General features: G+C 38.5%; 3 protein-coding genes across 5 annotated transcripts in view; 2 read left to right on the forward strand and 1 right to left on the reverse strand.

Moving 5' to 3' along the window:
* The first annotated feature begins 790 nt into the window (after positions 1-790).
* Positions 791-3,995, forward strand: kcnj15 (potassium inwardly rectifying channel subfamily J member 15). The gene is made up of 2 exons (XM_037120454.1): positions 791-946; positions 2,536-3,995. Exon 2 carries the CDS (start codon positions 2,604-2,606, stop codon positions 3,624-3,626), a length of 1,023 nt encoding a protein of 340 aa, XP_036976349.1. The 5' UTR covers positions 791-946; positions 2,536-2,603; the 3' UTR covers positions 3,627-3,995.
* Positions 3,996-6,663: 2,668 nt separating this feature from the next.
* Positions 6,664-14,077, forward strand: vps26c (VPS26 endosomal protein sorting factor C). Of its 2 annotated transcripts, none has more exons than XM_037120456.1 (8): positions 6,664-6,874; positions 8,295-8,438; positions 9,018-9,167; positions 9,875-9,955; positions 10,505-10,579; positions 11,680-11,827; positions 11,905-12,057; positions 13,652-14,077. In XM_037120456.1, exons 1-8 carry the CDS (start codon positions 6,818-6,820, stop codon positions 13,732-13,734), a joined length of 891 nt encoding a protein of 296 aa, XP_036976351.1. In that variant the 5' UTR covers positions 6,664-6,817; the 3' UTR covers positions 13,735-14,077. The 2 variants fall into 2 exon arrangements, with proteins under 2 accessions (XP_036976351.1, XP_036976350.1); XM_037120455.1 differs by having other exon boundaries at positions 6,666-6,874; positions 11,677-11,827.
* Positions 14,078-15,847: 1,770 nt separating this feature from the next.
* The window catches only part of ttc3 (tetratricopeptide repeat domain 3), a 29,808-nt gene continuing 23,824 nt past the window's right edge, over positions 15,848-21,831 (reverse strand). The window contains exons 36-46 of one of the 2 annotated variants that reach the window (XM_037120451.1): positions 21,630-21,769; positions 21,422-21,490; positions 21,231-21,327; positions 20,257-20,360; positions 20,090-20,174; positions 18,639-18,740; positions 17,892-18,094; positions 17,213-17,327; positions 16,911-17,036; positions 16,440-16,532; positions 15,848-16,129 (exon numbers count right to left, since the gene is read on the reverse strand). In XM_037120451.1, coding sequence (XP_036976346.1) covers positions 16,019-16,129; positions 16,440-16,532; positions 16,911-17,036; positions 17,213-17,327; positions 17,892-18,094; positions 18,639-18,740; positions 20,090-20,174; positions 20,257-20,360; positions 21,231-21,327; positions 21,422-21,490; positions 21,630-21,769 — 1,245 coding nt within the window. In that variant the 3' untranslated portion in view covers positions 15,848-16,018. The remainder of the gene's footprint in view (positions 16,130-16,439; positions 16,533-16,910; positions 17,037-17,212; positions 17,328-17,891; positions 18,095-18,638; positions 18,741-20,089; positions 20,175-20,256; positions 20,361-21,230; positions 21,328-21,421; positions 21,491-21,629; positions 21,770-21,831) is intronic. The other variant, XM_037120452.1, reaches the window with a different exon arrangement.

The following is a 21,831-nucleotide window of genomic DNA, read 5'->3' on the forward strand; positions in this document are numbered from 1 at the left end:
ACATTACAATGTCTGCCGGTGTCTGAACTAAACTAACTAAATTCAGTACTTAAATGAAAAAGAAACATAAATTGGCTCTATACATCATGTTCAAGCACAATCCAACTCTGTAACTCCTTGAGACACCAAAATTGATTGAGAATACATTATTTACACAATTTATAAACTGAAATTTTCAAAGTAGTTGATAAGCTAAAAATGTGAGCAGGCACCCGGTCTGAAGTGGGTGCACGAGCTTGACCTCATTAACTCAATTTGGTGTCTCAGCTGTGTGGAGCAGTTTCACACTGTTTTGTTTTGTCACGTTTTAAAAGCCACTTAACGTGTTCAGGAGATTATTGTTGTTTTGCTGTGAGGCTCCAGAAAAGTTTTGTGGTCGACGAAACTGTGGACTCGACTTTCCATCTAAACAATTTTGAATAAACTTACTCTTTAAATGAATGTATAGCTGTCTGTCTGCTCATACTGCTACACTGTCACACAGAGACGTTTCTAGAACTCCTGAATTTGAGAATTTGACTTTTTTATTTTTTTTATTTGTATTGACACTAAGAGTGTCCCAACAAGTCATAATGCCCTTCAGAGAACAGTCAGGTACTGGAAGCAGTAAATCTGGGTGTGTGTGTGTGTGTGTGTGTAGAACAACACCAGCCATAAAAGAAGCAAAACAAACCCAAGGTGTTCAGTCTCTCACCTGTGGACAGGTAGGGGAGGCGGAGGAATAACAGCCAACCCACATGCAGATCGGAGTTTACAGCTCAGTCTCATTTCTGTTCCAGCCTGAATACGACTGTGCCAAAGTTCAGTGCTCACAGCCCGGGACAATAGGAGAAAGAAGACACTGAACTAGATGTTCTCTGGCAGCTTCATCTTACAGGTTGTGTGTGACCCTGAGACAAGTGACGGCAAACACCTGAGACTATTCAACACGGCAGCGCAGTGGGATGTGAGTATAATACACATTGTCAGATTTATCAAGTAATCAATGATTATTTAAAGTTACAGTCCTTGGGCTCCTGTAATGGTTTACTACGAGGTTAACTTTCAACTCTGTTTAAACCTAGACAGGAAACAGCAGTTTGGTATGTAGACGCTGTATGGTTTATGACGCGTTTGGTTTTTTAAAATTAACGAAATCTCATTTAATTGTGTTGAATCGAATCATCTGCTGTGACTTTTGTCGCCTTCAGAGTCAAATCTTGATCAGCTTTAAAGGACCCTACCAAAATTTGTGCAAGTTTTAGCCTCATGAAAGTAATCTTAAATCTTTATCTTTATTTAATTTGTACATTAAAGATGTTTTACTTATTACTCTGCAGAGTTTTAAAAGCCTGCAAACTCCGCTCCAGTTTGTTAGAACTTGTAGAAACCTCTTGGATGAGAGGTGAAACCTCTTTAAGAAACTGAGACAAGTCCAGTTCCCTACGATATAGCACTTAACTTAACTTAATACTCTTACACTTAACAGCTGTTGAAATAAAATTTTAGTTTTTATGTTTGACATGACACAAGAACAGCTTTGTTTTTCTTTTCTGATGATAGGTGATCTATTTTTCAGAGTGATCAATGCAAAATCTGTATACATTCAATTGTTAATACTTGTTTACTTTCACCAAAGGAAAAGCAGTTTTGCAAAAAAAGAAAAAAAAGAAAAGAAAAAAACCTACCCAAAAGTCATGGTTGAAAAGTGAAGATAGTTACAAAGTTAATATGGTGAAAATGAAAGCCACCAATAGTAGTATTGTTGTTTGTAGTGTACTTATTCCAGTGCTGGTATTTAGCATGTTCTACCTTCCAGGCAGCCATCGGTGTTCAATTTATTTTTACGGTGTAACAAACAACCTTTGGAGACTTGAAACTTGCTCAGGTTACCGATCAATCACAGTCAACATCAGTATCTGTTTTTTTGTAATTTTCTTCCCTTTTGGAACGTCTCCTTTCCTCATCACTGCAAGCTCACTACTACTTAATTTGTTCTTACTGTGGCATTGTCACACAGATTTTTCTCAACAAACTGCATTACTGCACAGCAAAAATTAAACATTTACACTGTGTTGAATTAATTTTAGAAGTTTAATATGTTTGAATTAGTTGAAAGAACTGGGCATCCAGGAGGCAAGAAAGGCCTGCTATGGAAAAAGCAAATGAATATTATGGAAAATAGCTAGCTATCGTTTTTTTGTTTGTTTTTTTTTTTCGGGACTGAGCGGCGCACAAAGAATCTTGGGATATGTGAGGCCACGAAGGACAGTAGTGGTGTATGCTTCAAAAAGAGAGAAAAGAAGGCTTCATTTGACGGAGCCTTCGTATTGCAACAGCGTTCATGCAGCGTGGTGATGTAATTGGCCTTCGAATGTGTCCTTCAAAGGATGCAGCCCCTGAAATGGGACACAGCCTGTATGTGGATAGTAAAAAAAAGTGCTTTTTTGTTTAGTTAATTGGACAAGACTTCAAATTATATCTTAGGAGGCAAAAATAGTATTGGGAATGCTTAATGGTGAGATATTAATCATATATTTTTTGTTCTTTTCTCAGTCCTTCCACTGGCATTGCTGTACTGAAACCTGAGAAGTCACCATCAGTTTTAACTGATCCCGAGCATCATGGCCACCAGGAAGGCTGAGGTCCAGCGAAGAATCGTGTCTAAGGATGGACACAACAATGTGCGGATTGACAACGTGGAGGGCATGGTCAAGCTGTACCTGCACGACATTTGGACCACTGTGGTGGACATGAAATGGCGCTACAAACTCACTCTGTTTGCCTCCACCTTTGTCATGACTTGGTTCATCTTCGGGGTCATCTTTTACTTCATCGGCATGGGCAACGGTGACTTTGAAGCTGGTTTGAGTTCTAACCACACACCATGTGTGATGAACGTGGGGACGCTCACCGGAGCCTTCCTATTCTCTCTGGAATCACAAACCACCATTGGCTACGGTTTCCGTTATATCTCAGAGGAATGTCCTCTGGCTATCTTCACTCTAGTGGCTCAGCTCGTCATCACGGGCCTGGCTGAGATCTTTGTCACCGGCGCCTTTCTCGCTAAACTGGCTCGACCCAAGAAGCGAGCAGAGACTATCAAGTTCAGCCAGTCGGCTGTGATTTGCCGCCGCCAAGGCAAGCTGTGTTTGATGGTGAGAGTGGCTAACATGAGGAAGAGTCTTCTAATCCAGTGCCAGCTCACAGGAAAGCTCCTCCACTCCAACGTGACAGAGGAGGGTGAGAAGACACAAATCCACCAGAGCTCTGTGGAGTTCAACATGGACTCCAGTGGCGAGTGCCCCTTCCTCATCCTCCCGCTCACCTTCTACCATGTTCTGGACGAGCACAGCCCACTGGCAGGACTTAACGCAGAAAACCTGCGCACTCGTGACTTCGAGCTGCTGATCACCCTCAACGCCACCATGGAGTCGACGGCTGCCACATGCCAGAGTCGCACCTCCTACGTTCCCCAGGAGATCCTGTGGGGCTACGAGTTCAAGCCGGTGCTGTTCAGCACTACAGGTGGACGCTATGTGGCAGATTTCAACTTTTTTGACAAGGTGCAAGTGAGCAATGATGCAGCTTTCGTCAGTAACAACACAGAGAAGCTCAAACTGGAGGAAGATTATAAGAGAGAATAGAGGATACATGTCATCTCTCCCAGTCTAACTCTATTATGTTAGTTAGGTCTCAATCAGTATGTTTATTTCCTGACATAATTTGCCAGTCCTTGTATTCTCATAGCCATGACCCCTGATATTTTTGTATAATATTGTATAAAAGTGATTTGGCCCAAGTTTTCATTAAAAAGGACTCTTGGATGTTCCACATTGGAAAATCTGACATGCAATTAAAATCATTTTTTTTCTGCATTTTATTCATTAGCCTAGTTAAATCATCATAGTCATCATTTATGTTTAATTATTGTTGTATTTTCAAGTTTAAATTTACCTGTACCTGGATGCTTCTTAGCAGAGTTGATAACCCCAAATAAAATGTATTTGCCTGGGTTTCAGTTGAGAACATTAACGTCCACAAATGTGAAATGCTTTCAAGGCATTTTATTAATTAAAATAATAATAATAATAATAATAATAATAAAATAATAATAATAATAATAATAATAATAATAATAATAATTATTATTATTATTATTATTATTATTATTATTATTATTATTATTATTATTATTGATCCCTCAGTTTGACATTGTGATAGTCCTTTTTGGGAGATATACTGTTTTGTTTTCAAGCCAAGATAAATGAGAAGATTGATAGACGTAAACTAAAAATTAAGCTAAAGCTAAGAGACAATTGGTTTGCTAAAAGCTAGCAACACTTAGCAAAGCAGGCTAAACTAGAATGGGTCAGTGGGTTTCATTTAGCTTAGCAAGATAAGACTGAGCAGGACTTTTGATGTTACAAGCAGTCCCTTTCTTCAGGTTGTTGATCAAGAAACATTTAAATAACAAATTATTTGTAATTAATCAGACAGATTTTAAGTTAATGGATGGAAGGTGTACAACATAACATTAGTAATGGGCCCCTGTTCCCAGTCTGTTGTGTGTGCTAAGCTAACACATTCTACCTCTGTTCTGGACAGAAACTAAAATTGGGAGGCTAGTCAGCTCCTTATCTGACTCTGGGTAAGAGGGTGAACATGCTTTTTTCTCAATATATCAGACTTCTCCTTTGCAGACAATGCCCATCACCCTGTTCTGATAGCTTACATATTAAGCTAAAGCCAGGAGACAGTTAGCTTGCTTACAGCTAACAATGCCTAATTAACTCAGAAGAAAACAAACTCCTAATAAGCCTACAACTTCACATGTTATATCTTGTTTGTTGACTTTGTTAAAAAGAAATTCAAGGTTGTGTTTTATAGGCTTTTTTTTGCACTCATGGTATACTCTGATGACTCAGCAGGTTTTTAGCCTAAACTGGCTTAGCAGGACAAGACAGAGCTCTGGTCTGAAATGAAAACTAGGTGGCTATTCAATAACAACAATGTTATCTGAGTGATTATAAATTCATTTTTTTTTATCCATTATAAAACTGATAACGACTATCTGAAGTAAAAGTAGCTCCAGTCCCAAAATATCAGCAGCATCTAGTGTCAGTCCGTACTGCATCATGTAAGTTGAATAATTTTAGTTGGATAAATAATTTTCACACTACCTGGAATACAGAGAAGTATGACTCTACAGCAGTATGACATACATTGGTGCCTCTCACACAACTACAGGTGCTGATCCTGCTGTCACTGAGTTTATAGCTATGGCACATACTTCAATAAAGGAAATCTGAATTCACAAGACGAGACTCCCATGAACAAATGTCAGCTTTGTTTGTTGTATTATTAGGATAGACAAATATATCATGATGCTATAATAATACACTAGGTTTGTTGGTACAAAGGATTATATAATTTAGACTTGAACAAACTGATTTATTTCGTAAATAGAGGCTTCTTTATTAAGTAAAAATAAAATGAAATGTCGTGTTAATTTTGTGCAAATAGATGATAAATGCCTCCCAGTGCATGTTGGGATAGTCTCCTGTTACCAATGACCCTGAATAGAAATAAGTGCTAATAGAGAATGAATGAAAAGGTAATTGGATGAAGCTCTTTGAAGGACAGAACAGGTTCAGCCACCTGCTCCAGTTGTCTTTTGTTTTGGCAACACTGAAAAGCAGCCAGAATGAGCCACAGGTTGTATCTGGTCAAAACATTCTTTCAATCCAAAACACAACTGATCTTTTACTGTCGGAGAGGTAACACTTTGAGCATCATGATTGTCCAAAAAGGTCATCTGATATAATAGCTGTGGTCCCATGGGGGACTTCTGAAAATGAAAATGTAAATCCACAATAGCAATATAACGTTCATGTTATTTGAGTGATGATGATGATCAAATTTCAATTTTAATTTGCTGGTATGGGCATTGTATGGCTGTATTTGTCTGCTCCTGATGTCATGGCATCTTATATAGATTAATGGAGACTGGATATTAACTTGATGAATCATTATATTCATAAAACAATAATGACATCATTGTCAGTGAGCAGTTAAGCCTCAAGATGTCACCACCGATTTTAAAGACAAGAAGAAATATTTTTGGCTTCAAGTTAGCACATTAGCAATCAAAAATGAAATGCAGCACTTATATATAGTTTTTCAAAATGTATGGCTGACTTGAGACAACTTTAGTTTGTTATAGCGTGTGGATGCCATATAGAGCAGCGAGAGTACATAGAAGTGTGTTTGTTTCATGTTCTTGCTTTCTTTGATTTAAGATCGTTTTGATTTTGACTGTATTTATTTTGAGATATTCTGTGTATCATATTTTACCAAATTATACACAAAAACACAGGTTGGCAGATTTCATCTAGGACTATTTATTCAGCAGAAACTATAATACCAGTGAAAACTATTGATAATGAGATCTGTTGGGAAGGGGACTCATTATTCTGTTTCTGTGTCATCTTTTTTTTTAAGTCAATATATTTGAATGCTATGCGAACTAAAATCAAAGTCTATGGATTGGAAATCTCAAGAACAGAAGGAACGCAAAACTACAACTATTTTTATGGCCAGACTCCATTAAGCCACCAAGTTTGGAATTACAGAACTGACGCTTTTATTTTGACACAGGGTTGAGATGCTGGTTTTATTCTGGAGGATTTAAACCGGAAGTCCAGTTGTTGTTGCTGCAGGAGCGGAACTCAAACTAGAAGAGGGGCTACATGAAGATACAAAAAACTCCACAAAGTAACAATAAATACCCATTAACCAGTTCGTTAAATGTGTGTCTGAAGTGTGGTTGTCAGACATGAGCGTCACTTTGGATATAAGACTGAAACGAGCCAACAAAGTTTACCATGAAGGGGTAAGTACGTTCATCACAGTCAGCTAACAGGCAGCTTCTGTGGCTGGTTTAGCTAACATACATTTTAACTTTCTGTCTTGGTGTTTAACTGAGCTATAACTGTCAATAAAATAATATATGCTATAAACACATTAGCTAGATAGCTAGCGAGCTAGCTGGGAGGCGTTGTCCTCACATGACCAGCAGCTGATTAGCGGGGTGTTACGCCAAAATCTGTCACACTGTCAAATTCTGTGCAGAAAGAAGATCAGCTTCATACAGAGCAAACATGGATGGTTGACCAGATATTAACCTGTAAAGTATTACTGCAGTACAGGCAGACCTATACACTGCTGGCTACCAGTTACTGCTACCACTATCAGTATTTCAGTCTGTCACTAATCTGTAAAATCTAATGATGCTTCTTTAATAACAACAACTGCTCAACTGACACTGAAAAAAATATTTGTATGGACGTTCATCGCTCAGCGAAATATTCAAATGGCAAGAAGTATAGTACTAGTCATTGTTTTTTTCTCCAGATTTAAGAAATAGGTTTGTCCTAACAACTGCCCTGACTGATTATCAGGGCCAATAGTTTGCATTTACCAATTATCAGAGTCTGGGATGTTTTATTAAGACAGCATATCACATGATGATGATTTTATTGTTTTCATCAGTGAAAAAGTTGTACTGAAAATATAGTAATTCCCATTAATCAGTAATCATATCTCAATATCTGTCAAAATAATCTCAGAATGATTTTTCAAACCAGATATAAAAAGCTCATCAAAGAAAATGTCAAGTAAGTTTAAAAAGTTTTCTGTCTCATTATGTGTAAGTGTAAGATTATGTCACAGATGTAAAGATAAATGCATTGTCTTCCCTCCATATTAGCTTTTTAAAATCTAATCTATAAATTCTGAACAGTCTGATGTTGCTATACAGATGGAGGTGAAGTACTCTTTAGATGTATGATGGTTCCCACTGATGTTGCGTTTTGACATTTTTGCCATAATTAGTTTTTTTTTTTCCCTCTTTTGCTACCTTTAGATATTGTGAAATGTTCTTCGAATAGGCACAGAAAATATACTGGCAGTGAGTGAGACAGCGTTTTGTCACTTTTGTTCAAGGGCTGCCCCCTGATGAATTTGTCATATACATTTTTTAAATGATTCATATGATGATTTTAAGTTAAGTAACTGATTGGATTACAGGATCTGGACTAACACCAGTACAGACGCTGGTGCAGGTGTGGTGTTTGAACTGCAGCCTGTGCTGTGATCAGAAGTGGGTGAAAATAAGTCAGATGTATTACTTGGTCATGTTTAATATTACATCTAAGATCATAGTTGAAGATATGAAAATGGACTATTCACTATCAAAATCTTCAACAGTGAAGACAGTCGTCAGCACCTCAGTGGTGTTGTTCTGTGTGCAGGAAGTGGTGGCCGGTGTCATCTTGCTGGTGTGTAAAGAGGCGCTGCAGCACCATGGCATCTCTCTGAACATGGAGGGGCTGGTGAACCTGCAGCTGAGTTCCAAGAGCGTCGGTGTCTTCGAGGCTTTCTACAACTCTGTCAAGGTGAACTATGAGCTGAATCATTTAAACCAGATTCTCTTAAGTTTGAAACTGCCCAACTGCCGCTGCTCAGACACAGCCTGGTAAAAAGTAGCCACTCAACTCGGATGCTTACAGGATCATGATGATGTTATTTGATCTCATAGGCACTCAACAATTAAGCCAAGATAGCTGAATCTTGCTGTAGGAAAATATAACAGAAATAGTTTGACAGCACTTCAGACGAGACCAAATACATCGAAAAGGTCTAGCCTCAGACATTAATTAGTCATGGGACTCTGGGAAAGAAAAAAAACTGTAAAATCCAGTGTAAACCACTGCATCTCTTAGCCGTTTAACCGATTGATAGACTGCTCTGCTGTGTGATGTCATTTTGATAACTTGATAACTAATGATAACAAAGTTTGAAAACCTCTCTTTTAAATAGTCACACAGTCTAAAACGAATGCCTAATGATCAGATCAAACCTCGCTAATCGCACATAGAAATTAGAATAATCAGTATAAAGATAAAACAACGAAGCAACAGTTCTCTGTTTTCAACTTCTCCAAGTGATGATTTGATTTCCTGCATATGTTGCAGCCCATCCAGCTGATTAGCAGTAATGTCGAGGTGGCCAAGGCAGGAAAAGTTCCAGCAGGAAAGACTGAGATCCCCTTTGAGTTTCCTCTGAACACGAAAGGCAACAAAGTTTTGTACGAGACCTACCACGGTGTCTTCGTCAACATTCAGGTGAGTGGGGAACACAGAAGTCAGAGGCACACTTTCACTATTTTTTTAACTGACGAAACAGACAGAGGAGGACACACACTCAACACACCTCTAACTCCCCCTCATCTTGTGATATATCATGGAGGTTACCTTTTGACTTGATGCTGAGTTTGACTGAACTGAACCAAATGCATTATCTTTGAAATTCTCTGTGTGGTTGCTAGTTCACCACTCTATTTCCTTCTCTTGGTCCATCAGTCAAGTGGTCTACAATATTCTATTTGTTCATTGATCCACAAGCTGTTTTCAAGCTCAAACAACTGATCTGTGATATTGAAATTTGCCATGACGGTGAAGTGTTTGAGGTTCAGTGCGTATGAATGTGTTGGTGGCTGTCCGTACGCAGTCACAGCTATTGTGAATTCACACTTGTTTATTTGTTTCTTTCATCTTTACCTATATATACTTAATCAAAAATCATAGTTAGCTTGTGCAGGAGAAGTAGGACCGTGAAAGATATCTTCTACAAATGCAAGGAAAGACAAAGTACATATTTTGAATTCTTAAGAATTTCAAGAAATTTTGTTGAATCAAGTAAGTAACAAAAAAACAGGTAAAAACAAACTGCACTGAATTTTTTGTAAAAAGAATTTTAAAAAATACTAAGTTTTAAAAAGTTTTAATACATTGCTTTTTAAATGCAGTTCAACCTGTTGCCTCTTCCTCAGTATACCCTTCGCTGTGACATGAAGCGCTCCCTGCTGGCCAAAGATCTGAGCAGGAACTGTGAGTTCATTGTGCACTGTCAGGTGAGTAAACAATACAGCCCCACGTGTTTGAGATAGATTGAGCAATTTATCCCAATGCTTCTTGCATGATTTTTTTTGAATATCACAAACTTTTGATGTAGTCCTGGAAAAATCTTGTTACACTAAACCTCATCTGAGATCAGTTGTGTATTATCAGCACTCTTTGTCAACATGACAGTCTGGAAAGAAAATGTCTCAGCAGCTCTGAGGTTTTTGAAAGTCTTATTCTGACCTAATCTGGTGTTTTATTAACACAATCGTTCACGTAAACAAAAAATCTTTAAATATTTGAAAAGAAACAATCCTGCTGTCATATTTATTTGCTGTCTCCTGGCATCTAAGTATCATGATTAATGCTGAACAGCTGGTAAAATAAACAAAGTAACAAATACACCGATTGACTGATTGATTGATTAATGCTGTTGGTTTTGAGGAATTCTGTAAAATGTATTTGTAACAAAATTGTAACAAAATGTTTTCAGCTGAAATGTTTTTATCAAATGCTGATGCTCGCCGTGTTGAACTATGTGGAATCTGTTTGACTTCCAGCCCCAGAAAGCTAAAGTTGTCCCCACAGCTGTCAACTTCACCATCACTCCAGACACCCTGCAGAACACCCGTGAGGTGAGAAACACCATAGATTCATTTTGTTGCTTCTTCCTGTTTAAACTAGAAAAATGTGCATTTCCTGTGAAAAATAGTGTGAAGGCTGACAGCTGAAGTGATTTCAGAAAAAAATGCTGAATATATTGGAAAATACTTGCCTGAATTGCATAAAACTATAATAATGAATGGTCAAGATTTTGCAGAAAAACTGAAAAGTACAAGGCTGAATGGGCTTAAAAAGCTGAACATTTTGATAGCTGAACACTTTGCTGGCTACACATATGCTGAAGCAGTAGGAGAACCAAAGTTGAACATTTCCCCATAAGAATGAATGGAAAACACCTCCCAAACTCCTGCGAGTCTAGAAAGCAGTGTAATAGTTGTGGCCGAAATATTTATACTGGGTTAATATTTATACTGCTGAACTTTGTGATGTGGTTTTTATTTCTGTAGAGTGAAAAACTGGGGCGTTAGAGCGAGAGACAAAACAGGTACCATCTGCTCTCAACCAGAACTTTAGGCTCAAAATTAACATTGCGGCTTATGGGGTAGTTACTCGAGTGCTTGTAGCTCTAGGGCTTGAACATCCCTAGATTTCTCTGTATATATTGTCTATGTGAAGTCAAAGATGCGGGATCCAAATCAAGCTGAAGAGAACTTTTTCTCAAGTTTTTCCACTGCTCTTCACTCTAGGGTTTATGTGGCACACTCTGGCTCATGCAATACACACTCATTATAAAATCAGAGGACAAGCCAAAAATCCTTAAAACTAAAACTGTGATTATTTCACAACCCTAAAAGTATTATGCAGCTGTAGACATGCTGAATAGTTCAAAGTCTTGTAACTTTGTACAAGTTGGAATGATGTCTTAAGGTCAAACTATGACGGAGGAGAAGAGGTTGAAAGTCAGGAGGGTTTTAAGAGGATTTGAAGATTTTCCCATTCACTTCCATTGTACATTTTATTGTGAAAAAGCTGAACATTTTTTAGGAGGATAAGTGAGCTGAAAAACGTATGGAAGAATAATAATATTATGCACTACAGGCACTGGTGTGGATGCATACAGCATTCACACCAATTAAAGCTGTACTGACAGGAACCTTTCTGTCTCCAGAAGACTTCACTGCCGAAGTTTCTAATTAGAGGCCATTTAGATGCCACCAACTGCATCATCAGCCAGCCGCTGACTGGAGAGGTGGTGGTGGAGAACTCGGATGTTCCAATAAAGAGTATTGAACTGCAGCTTGTGCGAGTAGAAACCTGTGGTGAGTACGCGCTGTGCAATGATGATTGGATGAACCTCGTCTGAGTTGCTGTTTTTCTAAATGTCTGCTGTGTTCAGGTTGTGCTGAGGGTTATGCCAGAGATGCCACAGAGATCCAGAACATCCAAATAGCTGAAGGTGACGTCTGCCACGGCCTCTCTATTCCCATCTACATGGTTTTCCCCCGGCTGTTCACCTGCCCAACACTGGAGACTACCAACTTTAAAGTCGGTCAGTAAATCTCTCCACGCTGATCTAAGATTTTTTCATTCAAAGTGATGCTCACTGTCGTTTTTGTTCATACACAGAAGCCCACATCAAGAGTCATATGCTTTGACTTAAGAAATATAATAGCAAATAGCAAAAAAGTGCAGACAAGATGTTTCAGATACACGTTTGAGGTCTCCATTTGTCTCCCAGAAAGCACTGAAGAAATGTATATTGTTTGAGCCTTAAAAAGTTTGTGTCTAATACCTGGACTCTGTTGTAAAGGAGGAAACATTTAATAGACAACTTTAAGTCCAGACACTGGACATACTGATAATAGTAAGTAGCTAGCTAAATGTTTTATAGCTATTGTTGATTTTCAGAGGGTTGATTAAGTAACAGTTTTACTGAACAATCATAAATTTAGCTGTTACAACAAACTTTTTGAGAACAATTTGGAATATGTATGTATTTCCATATCTATTTTGGAAAGGAATAGTTGGAAATTTTGGGAAAAAATGTTATTTATTTTGCTGCTAATTTATCTAATGTTAGTCAGCTAATAGATAAAAAGGATGAGGATTAATTATGGAGATTTAGTATGAAGCTATAGCCAGTGGTCAGTTCTGGCTCAGTCTGGACTAAGTCCATTTGCCGGCATCTCAAAGTGTAGCTAGTTGCTATTTCTTTGTCACGTCTCGTTTGATTTTAATTTGCCATTTTACATCAGGCTGTGTCAAACTGTTTGATGACTTTGAACCATTGCTAGGTAACTAGAGGGGACTCCAATAACTAGCCACGAAGCTAAAAGAGCTACATGTATTCTTTACACTATGGCTTTTGGAGATAATAAGCCAAACCATGAATCTGTTATTAAAATGCATGGATAAAGCTTGTGAATTGGCAGACTTGAGACAGAGCTAGGCTAATCTTTTCCCCACTTCCATCATTCATTCTTACAAGCTACTGGCTGCTAACTGTAGCTAAAAGCAGGTTACCCTAAGATTATAGTTTCCTAAAATATCCACCTAAAGACAATAACATATATCAGACAGTGTCCCTAATACATCTTCAGTTAAGTTCTCTAAATATCAGACCTTAAGAAGTCTTACATTTGAATTTTTGTGGCCACAAACACTTGATCTAATTTAACTGATTCATTTTTTGTTGTTGTTGTCAAAAATGAGTCAAGCCTTTCAGGATGAAAATCAACATTTCTACTTGTAGAAACCTTTAAATCTGTAACAGAGTCACTCTAATGACATTCTTCTTATATAAAACCTGTATCCACACAGGACCAAATATAACCCACTACTTATCTCAGACAGCAACATTTGCGTAAGAAAATTATTTGTCCAAATTAAATTCTCAAATTTGGCTAAAAAAAAATCACCTGGTAAAGGTCTCTGGAAAAACTAAAACGCAGCTGAACACACCAAACATATTTGTTCCCAACCTCGTCCGAGTCTCCCCAAACGCTTCAGACAGCCAACGGTTTGGCCGGTGTGTTCCTGCCTTAAAATGTCTGACGGTTCTCGATGACCTGATTTCAGGTGTTCATGCCCAGTGAGAGGTGCTTCTGTTCTCCTTATGTGATGATTGTTTTCTGTCTTTGTAGAGTTTGAAGTCAACGTTGTCATTGTGCTTCACGATGATCATCTGATCACAGAGAACTTCCCTCTGAAGCTGTGCAGAGTCTGAACCCTGAGGTCACATCAGCTCAGATAAGTTCACTGCAGGCCTTCTGGACTCCCTGATGCTCCCTACAACACAACTGTTCTTCAAACCAGAAAGGACATGTTAATCCTTCCCTGTGCCGTTTCCTTGTGTAGATCTTTACTGATTTTCTGAATAATGCAACAGTTGCTCTTAAGCCAGGGGGAAAAAAAAAAAAACTCATACCAGCCCACAGTGGCTTCAGGCTTACTTGACTTATACTAAACTCAATTTCCTTTCATAAATCAATGAATATGACCAAAAGTGTTTCAATGATTTTTTTGTATTATTATTTCAGTTAAATAAATGTCAAATTACTGAATGTGAACTTTCGCATTTTTATTCTTTCAGACAATGATGATTATTGACATTTCAACTGTTACCAAAAACAACAAATTTTCACAAACTATGAATAGCTATGTTGTCACTCCCATTCAGGCATTTTGACAAAACATTTGCAAGGTGTAGTCCACTCCACTTTCATGTTATAATCCCACAATGTAATGCTGCATTTAATAGATGCAAGTTTATTGATGAAAATTTTGAGTCCAAAATCACTCTTGAGCATCTGAGCCAGTGATTTCAGACACATCTGCTCTTCATCAGCAGATGAAGTCTGCTCAGTTGTCATGTAAGATGTCATGTAAAAGTAAAATGGCCGGTTTGCATGTTTCATCTTGAAAAATGACTGTGCAGACTCAATCAGCTGCTGAGCTGTGTGTGATCAAGATGACAGCACCGGGAACAAACAGGCTAAAAATGACCATTTATGCTTCATGGAAAAGTTTGTGATCTTGAAAGGCCAGTTTGCTTCCTGAAAGTTAGATTATTAGATTGATACTGACTGTGTAACGCTCATCAGATCGATTATGTATATAAAATGAAAATTGGATTTAATGCCCTAAATGTCTATTTTTTTGTTCTTCAGATCAATGTGTGTATAATGAAAATTCTGGAGTCAGATTTTTTATTTGAGCTGATGAGCGTTACTTTGACTGATAACACTCTGATGTCTATGTAAAAATACAAGGCTACAGCCAGCAACCTGTTGGCATAAAGACTGGAAGTGCAGGAAACAGCCTGTCTCACTATGGAGGACTAAAAGTGCCATAATTAAATAAATAAACGCACTATTAAATAATTAATTAAATGTGTCTTTAATTCATCAAAATACCAATTCATTTTATGTAAATAAAACTATAAAACTTTATTAGCAAGCACTAAAAATCAAGTGGAAGGCTCAGTCCCTGCTAGCCCCAATGTTGATACAATGAGCAAGGTGCAGGACAAAATGTCAAAAACTTGCCACCCACTAGAAAGTTTATCGTGGTCCTCCATCAATGTAGGAACCATGTTTTGAAAGACTTCTTTCGGTTTCAAGACTTCAGATCAAAGCAACGGATTAGACTAAATTTGCGTTAACCCCGCCCACTGACTTTGATGGGCAAGCTGGACAGATAAAATAAAGTCATGAAGCACTGCAACACAGGACCATGAAATAATTCAATAGTGAAATAACTGTAAAGGTTTTTTTTTTTTTTTTTACACAAAATGAATTGGTATTTTAATGAATTAATGACACATTTAATTAATTATTTTATGGTGTATTATTTAATTATGGCACTTTTAGTCCTCCATATATCACAATCAGTCTGTCCAAAAATGGAAAAAAATCCACCTACTAATTAGCATATTGTGTCTTTTCTGTCCAAAAACAAAAAGTAAAACAGCTTTTTTTTTTTTTTTTTACCAGTTGAAGTCGCTCAGTCACTTACTAGTTAACAGAGAATCTGAGACGAGCTGGGGGCGAAGCTAATGGGGCTCCCAGAAGAGAAACTTTTCCATAATCAATGACAAACGATCCCTTTTCCTTCGCCCTTTAATTTGAGCATTTGCATGTCACCTTGTGCAGCCGTAGGTGTTGCAGTTCATAAAATGCAGGAAAAAAAATGAGCAGTAGGATAAATTATTAGATTCTATTACACTGTGAGCATCATGTTTTGTGGACTGCATGCAGCCATACAAGTTAAACCGTTGCATTTAATGGCATTAAGAGTCGTTTGCCTTCAGAACCTCCAACAGATAAACATCTAACAGAGACGAGTTCAAACATGTTTTGTTTATTCAGAGCATGAATTGGTCTCTGTGCATGTCTCAACATTTAAATGATATACAACACTCCAAGCTCATTTGACATTTTAATGAAACAAAGTGGTAAAAAATAAAAGAATAAAAGAAATGACGGGTTGGCAGCTTAAGGGTTAAGACATCATGGGGCTTGGCGCCTCCTCCCAGAAAGCACGGGGAAGTCGTCAGGCAGCAGAGCGTGATCTCTGCAGGTGGGACAGGTGCTCTGCTCCTTCAGCCACGACTTGATACACTGAACACAACCAGAACAAAGACTCAACATTAAAACTGGAAACAAGTCGGAGGAGACTGACCCAACCAGACCTCATAATAAAAAGAGTTGGATTTATATCATTACTGCAAACAAACCTCTGTTAAACTCTTCCTTTTTCGGCATGTCTTGTTAACCTGCTGTTGTTTATTGTTGTTAACTAAACCTGCCAGCTACAGAGCTACAACAACAGTGAAGTGTATTATCACATATGGGAAATCAAAATAATCAAAAGGGCCATGCTCCAACACCTCCATCACATGTCCATTTCTTTAATAGCAGTATGGCTCACCTCTTTATGGAAGCTGTGTCTGCACTCCAGCACACAAATGTCATCTGGAGTCATGTCATCGTGACAAATGATGCAAGGATCCTCAACATTCAGCTGCAATCCAGACAAAGACACAGTCAGGTCCAGCTGGCAATGTGTCAGACACACCTGTTCCCCTCAGGATAATTTGTAATAACTGTACTGATCTGCTAACTTCTCTGCTAACATAATCATGAGATTAAAACGCATCTGCCACCCACCCAGTTGTTTTGTTTTCTTTTTCTTTATTCTGCATATTATTATTATTATTTTTGTTGTTGCCCGTTCCTTGTGCACACCGTTCTCTCTAAATCAAATGTGATATCATTAAGGTGGACTGTTAAAACATTTTTTTTCTCCATAAAATCTAGGAAGCAACATTTTTGCTACGACAAGTCAAACTCTTGGACTAATGTGAGTGCAGTCTACATGACGGGATGATTTTGGACTTACTGCGTTTGAGTGTGCGGCTCTCTGTGGTCCAAGTGACTGCCAGACTGGGGGCACTAGAGGGGGGGTGGCACTCTTAGCTGGACTCCCACGTCCCATGGCATTCATCTTGGCAGCATTAAGCCTCTCCTGAGAGGGGGAAAACAAGTTATGTCATCTGTTTACACATAAGAAATACCCAGTAACTGATGAGAATGAAGGATAGGAATACTTTTGACTTCATGGATTATGTGATGATCGACTACTACTACTACTACTACTACTACTACTACTACTACTACTACTACGACAACAACGACGACTACCTGATGGTCCAGGATCAGCTGGGTCACTCCACCGACCATGTCCTGCAGTGCCATGTTGCTCAGGCTTCCACCGCTGGTTGAACGCAGCTCCTGAACAAACCTCATCAAGTCTGGCCTGAGCACACACAAAGTAAATTAATCAATAATGCCTACATTTGAAGATTAAATTTATTCATCACTATACAATGCAGGATCATGAACAAAATCATCATTGTAATCACTTAATGCCGGTGCTACGTTGATGGATACGGCTGTACTGCGTGCCAACAGGCTGCACAAAACAATGTTTATCCAGCAAGTTTCTCCAAGTTTAAATGTGGGCAAGGAGCCTCTGTACATAGGACACCTGCTCTACTAAATGAGCTAAACAGCACCCCAGATTTTCTTTTGATGATTTCAACCCCTTTCTTTCATACCTTCATGATTTAATGAGCTCTGTACACATATACTGATATCTCTTCAATTAACTAATGTTAGCCAATTTAGCTGTAATAGAGTGGACTAAACTCTAAAAACACAAAGACAACCATCTGACAGGCTGAACTGCCAAGAAGGCAGCCATCTGTTGATAATCTGGTTGCAAAATCTGAGAAAGAAAAGAACTGAAAATAAATTAATATATGATTCAGAATTCACTTGCATGCGATGGAAAGAGTATACAACTTTGTATCGGTATTACCTTGTGTAGTCTGGGAACATGGTGGCCAGGCGCTCCATGGCTTTATCAAACACAGTGCTGTGTGTGTGTGGAGGCCCCACAATCCTGGCTGGGGGTTTGTGCAGCATCTGAGCCGGTGTCTCAGCTGCAGGCTGCTGGGGGAGCGGAGGAGAGCTGTGGGAGGCTGCAGACGAAGGGACAAACTCTTTGGCTGCTCCAGACAGCTGCAATAACAGAACACAGGAGACGGTTATCATTTTTATAAATTGAATCAGTCATTACTTGTAGCTTACAATTGGTTTTGCTACTGTATATCATTTCTGATAGACACATTCTACTATTAGAGATTCACAAGGTGGGCTCATTTTTTCTAGACTTTCATTATTATTTTTTTTTAACTTTATCTGCCAATAATCTTTTACATTCAAGGTCAAATCTCATAAAGAACAAGAGCCACAAATAATTGTTTTGGTAAAACCTGTACAATAAAAAGAATATATGTGATATTTGGTCACAATGACAAAAATTATTATTATTATTATTATTATTATTATTATTATTATTATTATTATTATTATTATTTATATTTTTATTTGGGAAAAAGTAAATATTACTTTAGTAAATGCCTGTGGAAACATGGTCCTTCTTGTGCTCTTCAATAGCCAGGAGAAAAAGATGTCTTTATATTACTGACTTCATAAAAAACAAAAATGACAAAAGGTATTTAATAAATTGTACTGGTTTGGTTGAGCTGGTGAAATGTCTTACTGTTGCAGCTGGACGTTCAGCATGGTTGCTGATGTTGACTGAGAGGAGTTCGCTGACTCTTCTACCATTCTTCACATGATCCATCTGCTCTTGGAACTGTGTCTGTTCAACATACAGACAAGTCAAGACAAGACAGGACAAGTCTTAGTAAACATCTGGTTTAACACACACTTCCAATCCCACATTGATCTTTTTTAACTGCAAGTCCTGGACACTAAAGATGCTAGATGACACTTGATTAATCAGTACATTTCTTTTGGTCCATAAATTGACAGATAATAACAATAAAAAAAACTGCCTCTTAAAGCTGTGGTCTGTAACTATTTTTTGGTTACATTTGCTAAAATTGTCATTATGATCTGACAGTCGAATAAGATATAGGTTAGCTGTGTCAAAATCCACTGTCTGTGGCTCTGACCAGTGGCTGTAATTTGATTTGCAAGAATCCACTGCTCCTGTCTAAACACGACCAATCAGAGGCAAGGGGAGTGTCTGAGAAGTGTCAATCACTCTCCTGCATACACTGCTGGCAGCCCCCTCCCATGCGCAGTGCCTGCTTTTACCTGGTCAGATACTTTCAAGCTCAAACTGTAAACAATGGCGGAGAACAGACAACAACAGAGCTGAAAAATGCCCCACCATTGCCCACGTCAAAGAGAAGAAATAAGAAGACTGATGAAGAAAAGCAGAGTAAAAACAAAGATGCAGAGTTGGGGGCTTTTCTGCTGGACAAGTAGAGACCCCTGCTTAATATAGGTTTCATTCTGTGTTTTAACCACAAGGCTATGGTGGCGGCGGTTACACTAATACTCGCAATAGCGCTTATGGCCGTACGATGTTGGAGTCGAGCTATGTAGCTTGCTGCTAAATCTAGCTTGTATGCCAACTCTGGTGTTTAGCTTTGTGTTTATGGCTACTGTATAGCAGTGTCATTCAAGTGACCAGGCAGTTATAATGTTAATTTGTGTTCAGTAGCTCTGAAGTCGTTGAATTGGTTTTGCAAAATAACGTTACTCATGCTTCAGAAAGGCAGCATGGTGATGATGATTACCTGAATGGTTACCTGGTACCACAGTGTGAGGAACAGTATTCATTTCTCAGGATATCTAGTGACTCAGCATGAGGCACTCATCATTGTAATTTAGTTGTATTGATCAGAAATAGAACAATCGGAAGGCTTGTTGTTATTTTTAATTCAACATCTTAGAGCTGTGCTCATTCAAATTTTCTGGCCAAGTCCACTTTTTTCTTAAAACTCCAGACTGCAGCCTTAAATTGATTCATTCAAATATCTTGTTTTGTCCAACAAACACTCAAGAAGCCAAATATTTTGAATCTATTATAATGGACAACTAATAAAACCAGTGATTTTCTGTCACTTTGGAAAATATCAACGGAAGCTTTCATTGTGCGATGATCCATTTGTGCTTCTCAGCAGTTTCATCCTTTACCTCTGCACTGGAGATTTTTTCCTCGATCTCTTGAATGCTGGCTCTCAAGCCGTTTCTGGTGATTTCCAGGTCTTGGTTTTGGAATCTATAAAAGATGAAGGTCATCAGACTTCAAACTGACACAGGCTGTTCTCTTTAGATCAAAGCTGTGATTTCACTCCTCTTACCTGTGTGCTGCTTCGTCCAGTTTAGTCAGCAGAGCTTTGGCGCTTGCCAGCTCTCTGCAGAGGTCGTATAATCCCTGATCGCGGTTGCTCCCCACCACTGACAACTGGAGGAGAAAAAGCATTTACTGAAGCAGTGATTGATTTGACAATTTGCACATCCATTGTAACCCTTTATTCTGCAGATGTTTTGTCTGCTTTCTAGTTCACCGTGGGACTGGGAGGACATTTCACCGTTTCCAAAACAAAGTTTACTTGGGTGGCCTAACCAGCTATATAAATCGCAGCCCAAATATATCTGGTGACTCATTTCATATTCAAATAGAAGAGAAGAGAACGCAGCCGCCATCCGCGATCAGTTAAATAATAGACAGTATGCCCTTGCTCTCCCCCCTCTCGTCTGATCACACTCTGCTGCTCTGCAGACAATGAGAGAGTGCCCCTGGTTGTTGTGATGTCATCTGGTGTTCATGGTGGGTTTGATTGGTTGAGTAACTACAAGCTTCTTCCAAACACAGCTAACCTCTTATGACAACGGAATCGTGGGTGAAAGATCCTACAGCAGAGGTGTGTTTTTTTGGTAAACGTGTATGTACTGTTGATTAAGAAAGCAAATAACTTTGTGGACAATTAAAGCACCTGTGTGTAATGTAGGCAAACTTTTAAGAAGATTCTGAAGAAAGAAAGTTGATTTTTGATTTTCATTCTCAGGTTGTAAAGTGGTAATATGGCCTAAAAAGACATCATAACACCCTATGAGTGTCGACAAATAGAAATATTATAAACTTCATAAAAGTTTGCTTTGTGGTAGAATGGTTGCATTGGATTGCACTAGTTTGTAGAGGTGTACCTAATAAAGTGGCCACTGTTTATTATAAAGCGTGTAATTTCCTGTTTCCTTCCTCTTTCTTTTTGTCTTTAAAAATAAACTGGCTGCTTAATAACGAGTCTGATTATGGTTTAAGTTTTGGACCAACCTGTGCCGTGTTAGACCTCCCGGTGGCCGAGTTAAACGCAACCATACAGCGCTTGATCTCATCCTCCAGACTCATCTTCTCAGCTGCTGACTGATTGCTGAAGGAACAGGAAGAAATGAGTTTGAAAGTGGCTGAGAGGTTATTTCAATATTATTATTATTTTTAATATACACCCGTTGCTCATCACTCACCTCAGCTCGAGGAAATCACTCAACTTTACGTCGTAGTCAGCTTTCTTTTCGCGAATGGTTCTGGCAAGTCTATGCATTGGAAAAGAAACAACACAGATGTGAAAAAAAATAAGAGCTCAATCATCACATTATCAGTAACCATATGTCGTACATTAATAAGCGTTATAATTCATATAGTACTGATTCAGCTGATCGTATTCGGTCTTACCTGCCGTGTTCCTCCAGAATCTCTTCTGTCTCTACTTTGAGCGACCTCAGTGTTTCCTGGTTGGCCTTCTTCTCCTTCTGGTCCTTCTTCACCTCCTCTTCCAGCTTCTGCTGGAACAGTGCCAGCTCTTGGTTGGTCACCTTCACAAGAGAAAACGACAAAAAATAGACAGTTTAGCCATTCAGATGCAGCTCATCGCTTC

The sequence above is a fragment of the Acanthopagrus latus genome, chromosome 13 (assembly GCF_904848185.1).
Source record: "Acanthopagrus latus isolate v.2019 chromosome 13, fAcaLat1.1, whole genome shotgun sequence".
Lineage (NCBI taxonomy): Eukaryota > Metazoa > Chordata > Actinopteri > Spariformes > Sparidae > Acanthopagrus > Acanthopagrus latus.

What these genes read in the sequence shown, in the direction of transcription:
- vps26c (XM_037120455.1), top strand. Translation starts at nt 6,818, where the DNA reads ATGAGCGTCACTTTGGATATAAGACTGAAACGAGCCAACAAAGTTTAC. An exon ending in ACAAAGTTTACCATGAAGGG is followed by an intron (nt 6,875 to 8,294) that starts GTAAGTACGTTC and finishes TTCTGTGTGCAG; the next exon opens with GAAGTGGTGGCCGGTGTCAT. An exon ending in GACTACCAACTTTAAAGTCG is followed by an intron (nt 12,058 to 13,651) that starts GTCAGTAAATCT and finishes CTGTCTTTGTAG; the next exon opens with AGTTTGAAGTCAACGTTGTC.
- kcnj15 (XM_037120454.1), top strand. Translation starts at nt 2,604, where the DNA reads ATGGCCACCAGGAAGGCTGAGGTCCAGCGAAGAATCGTGTCTAAGGAT.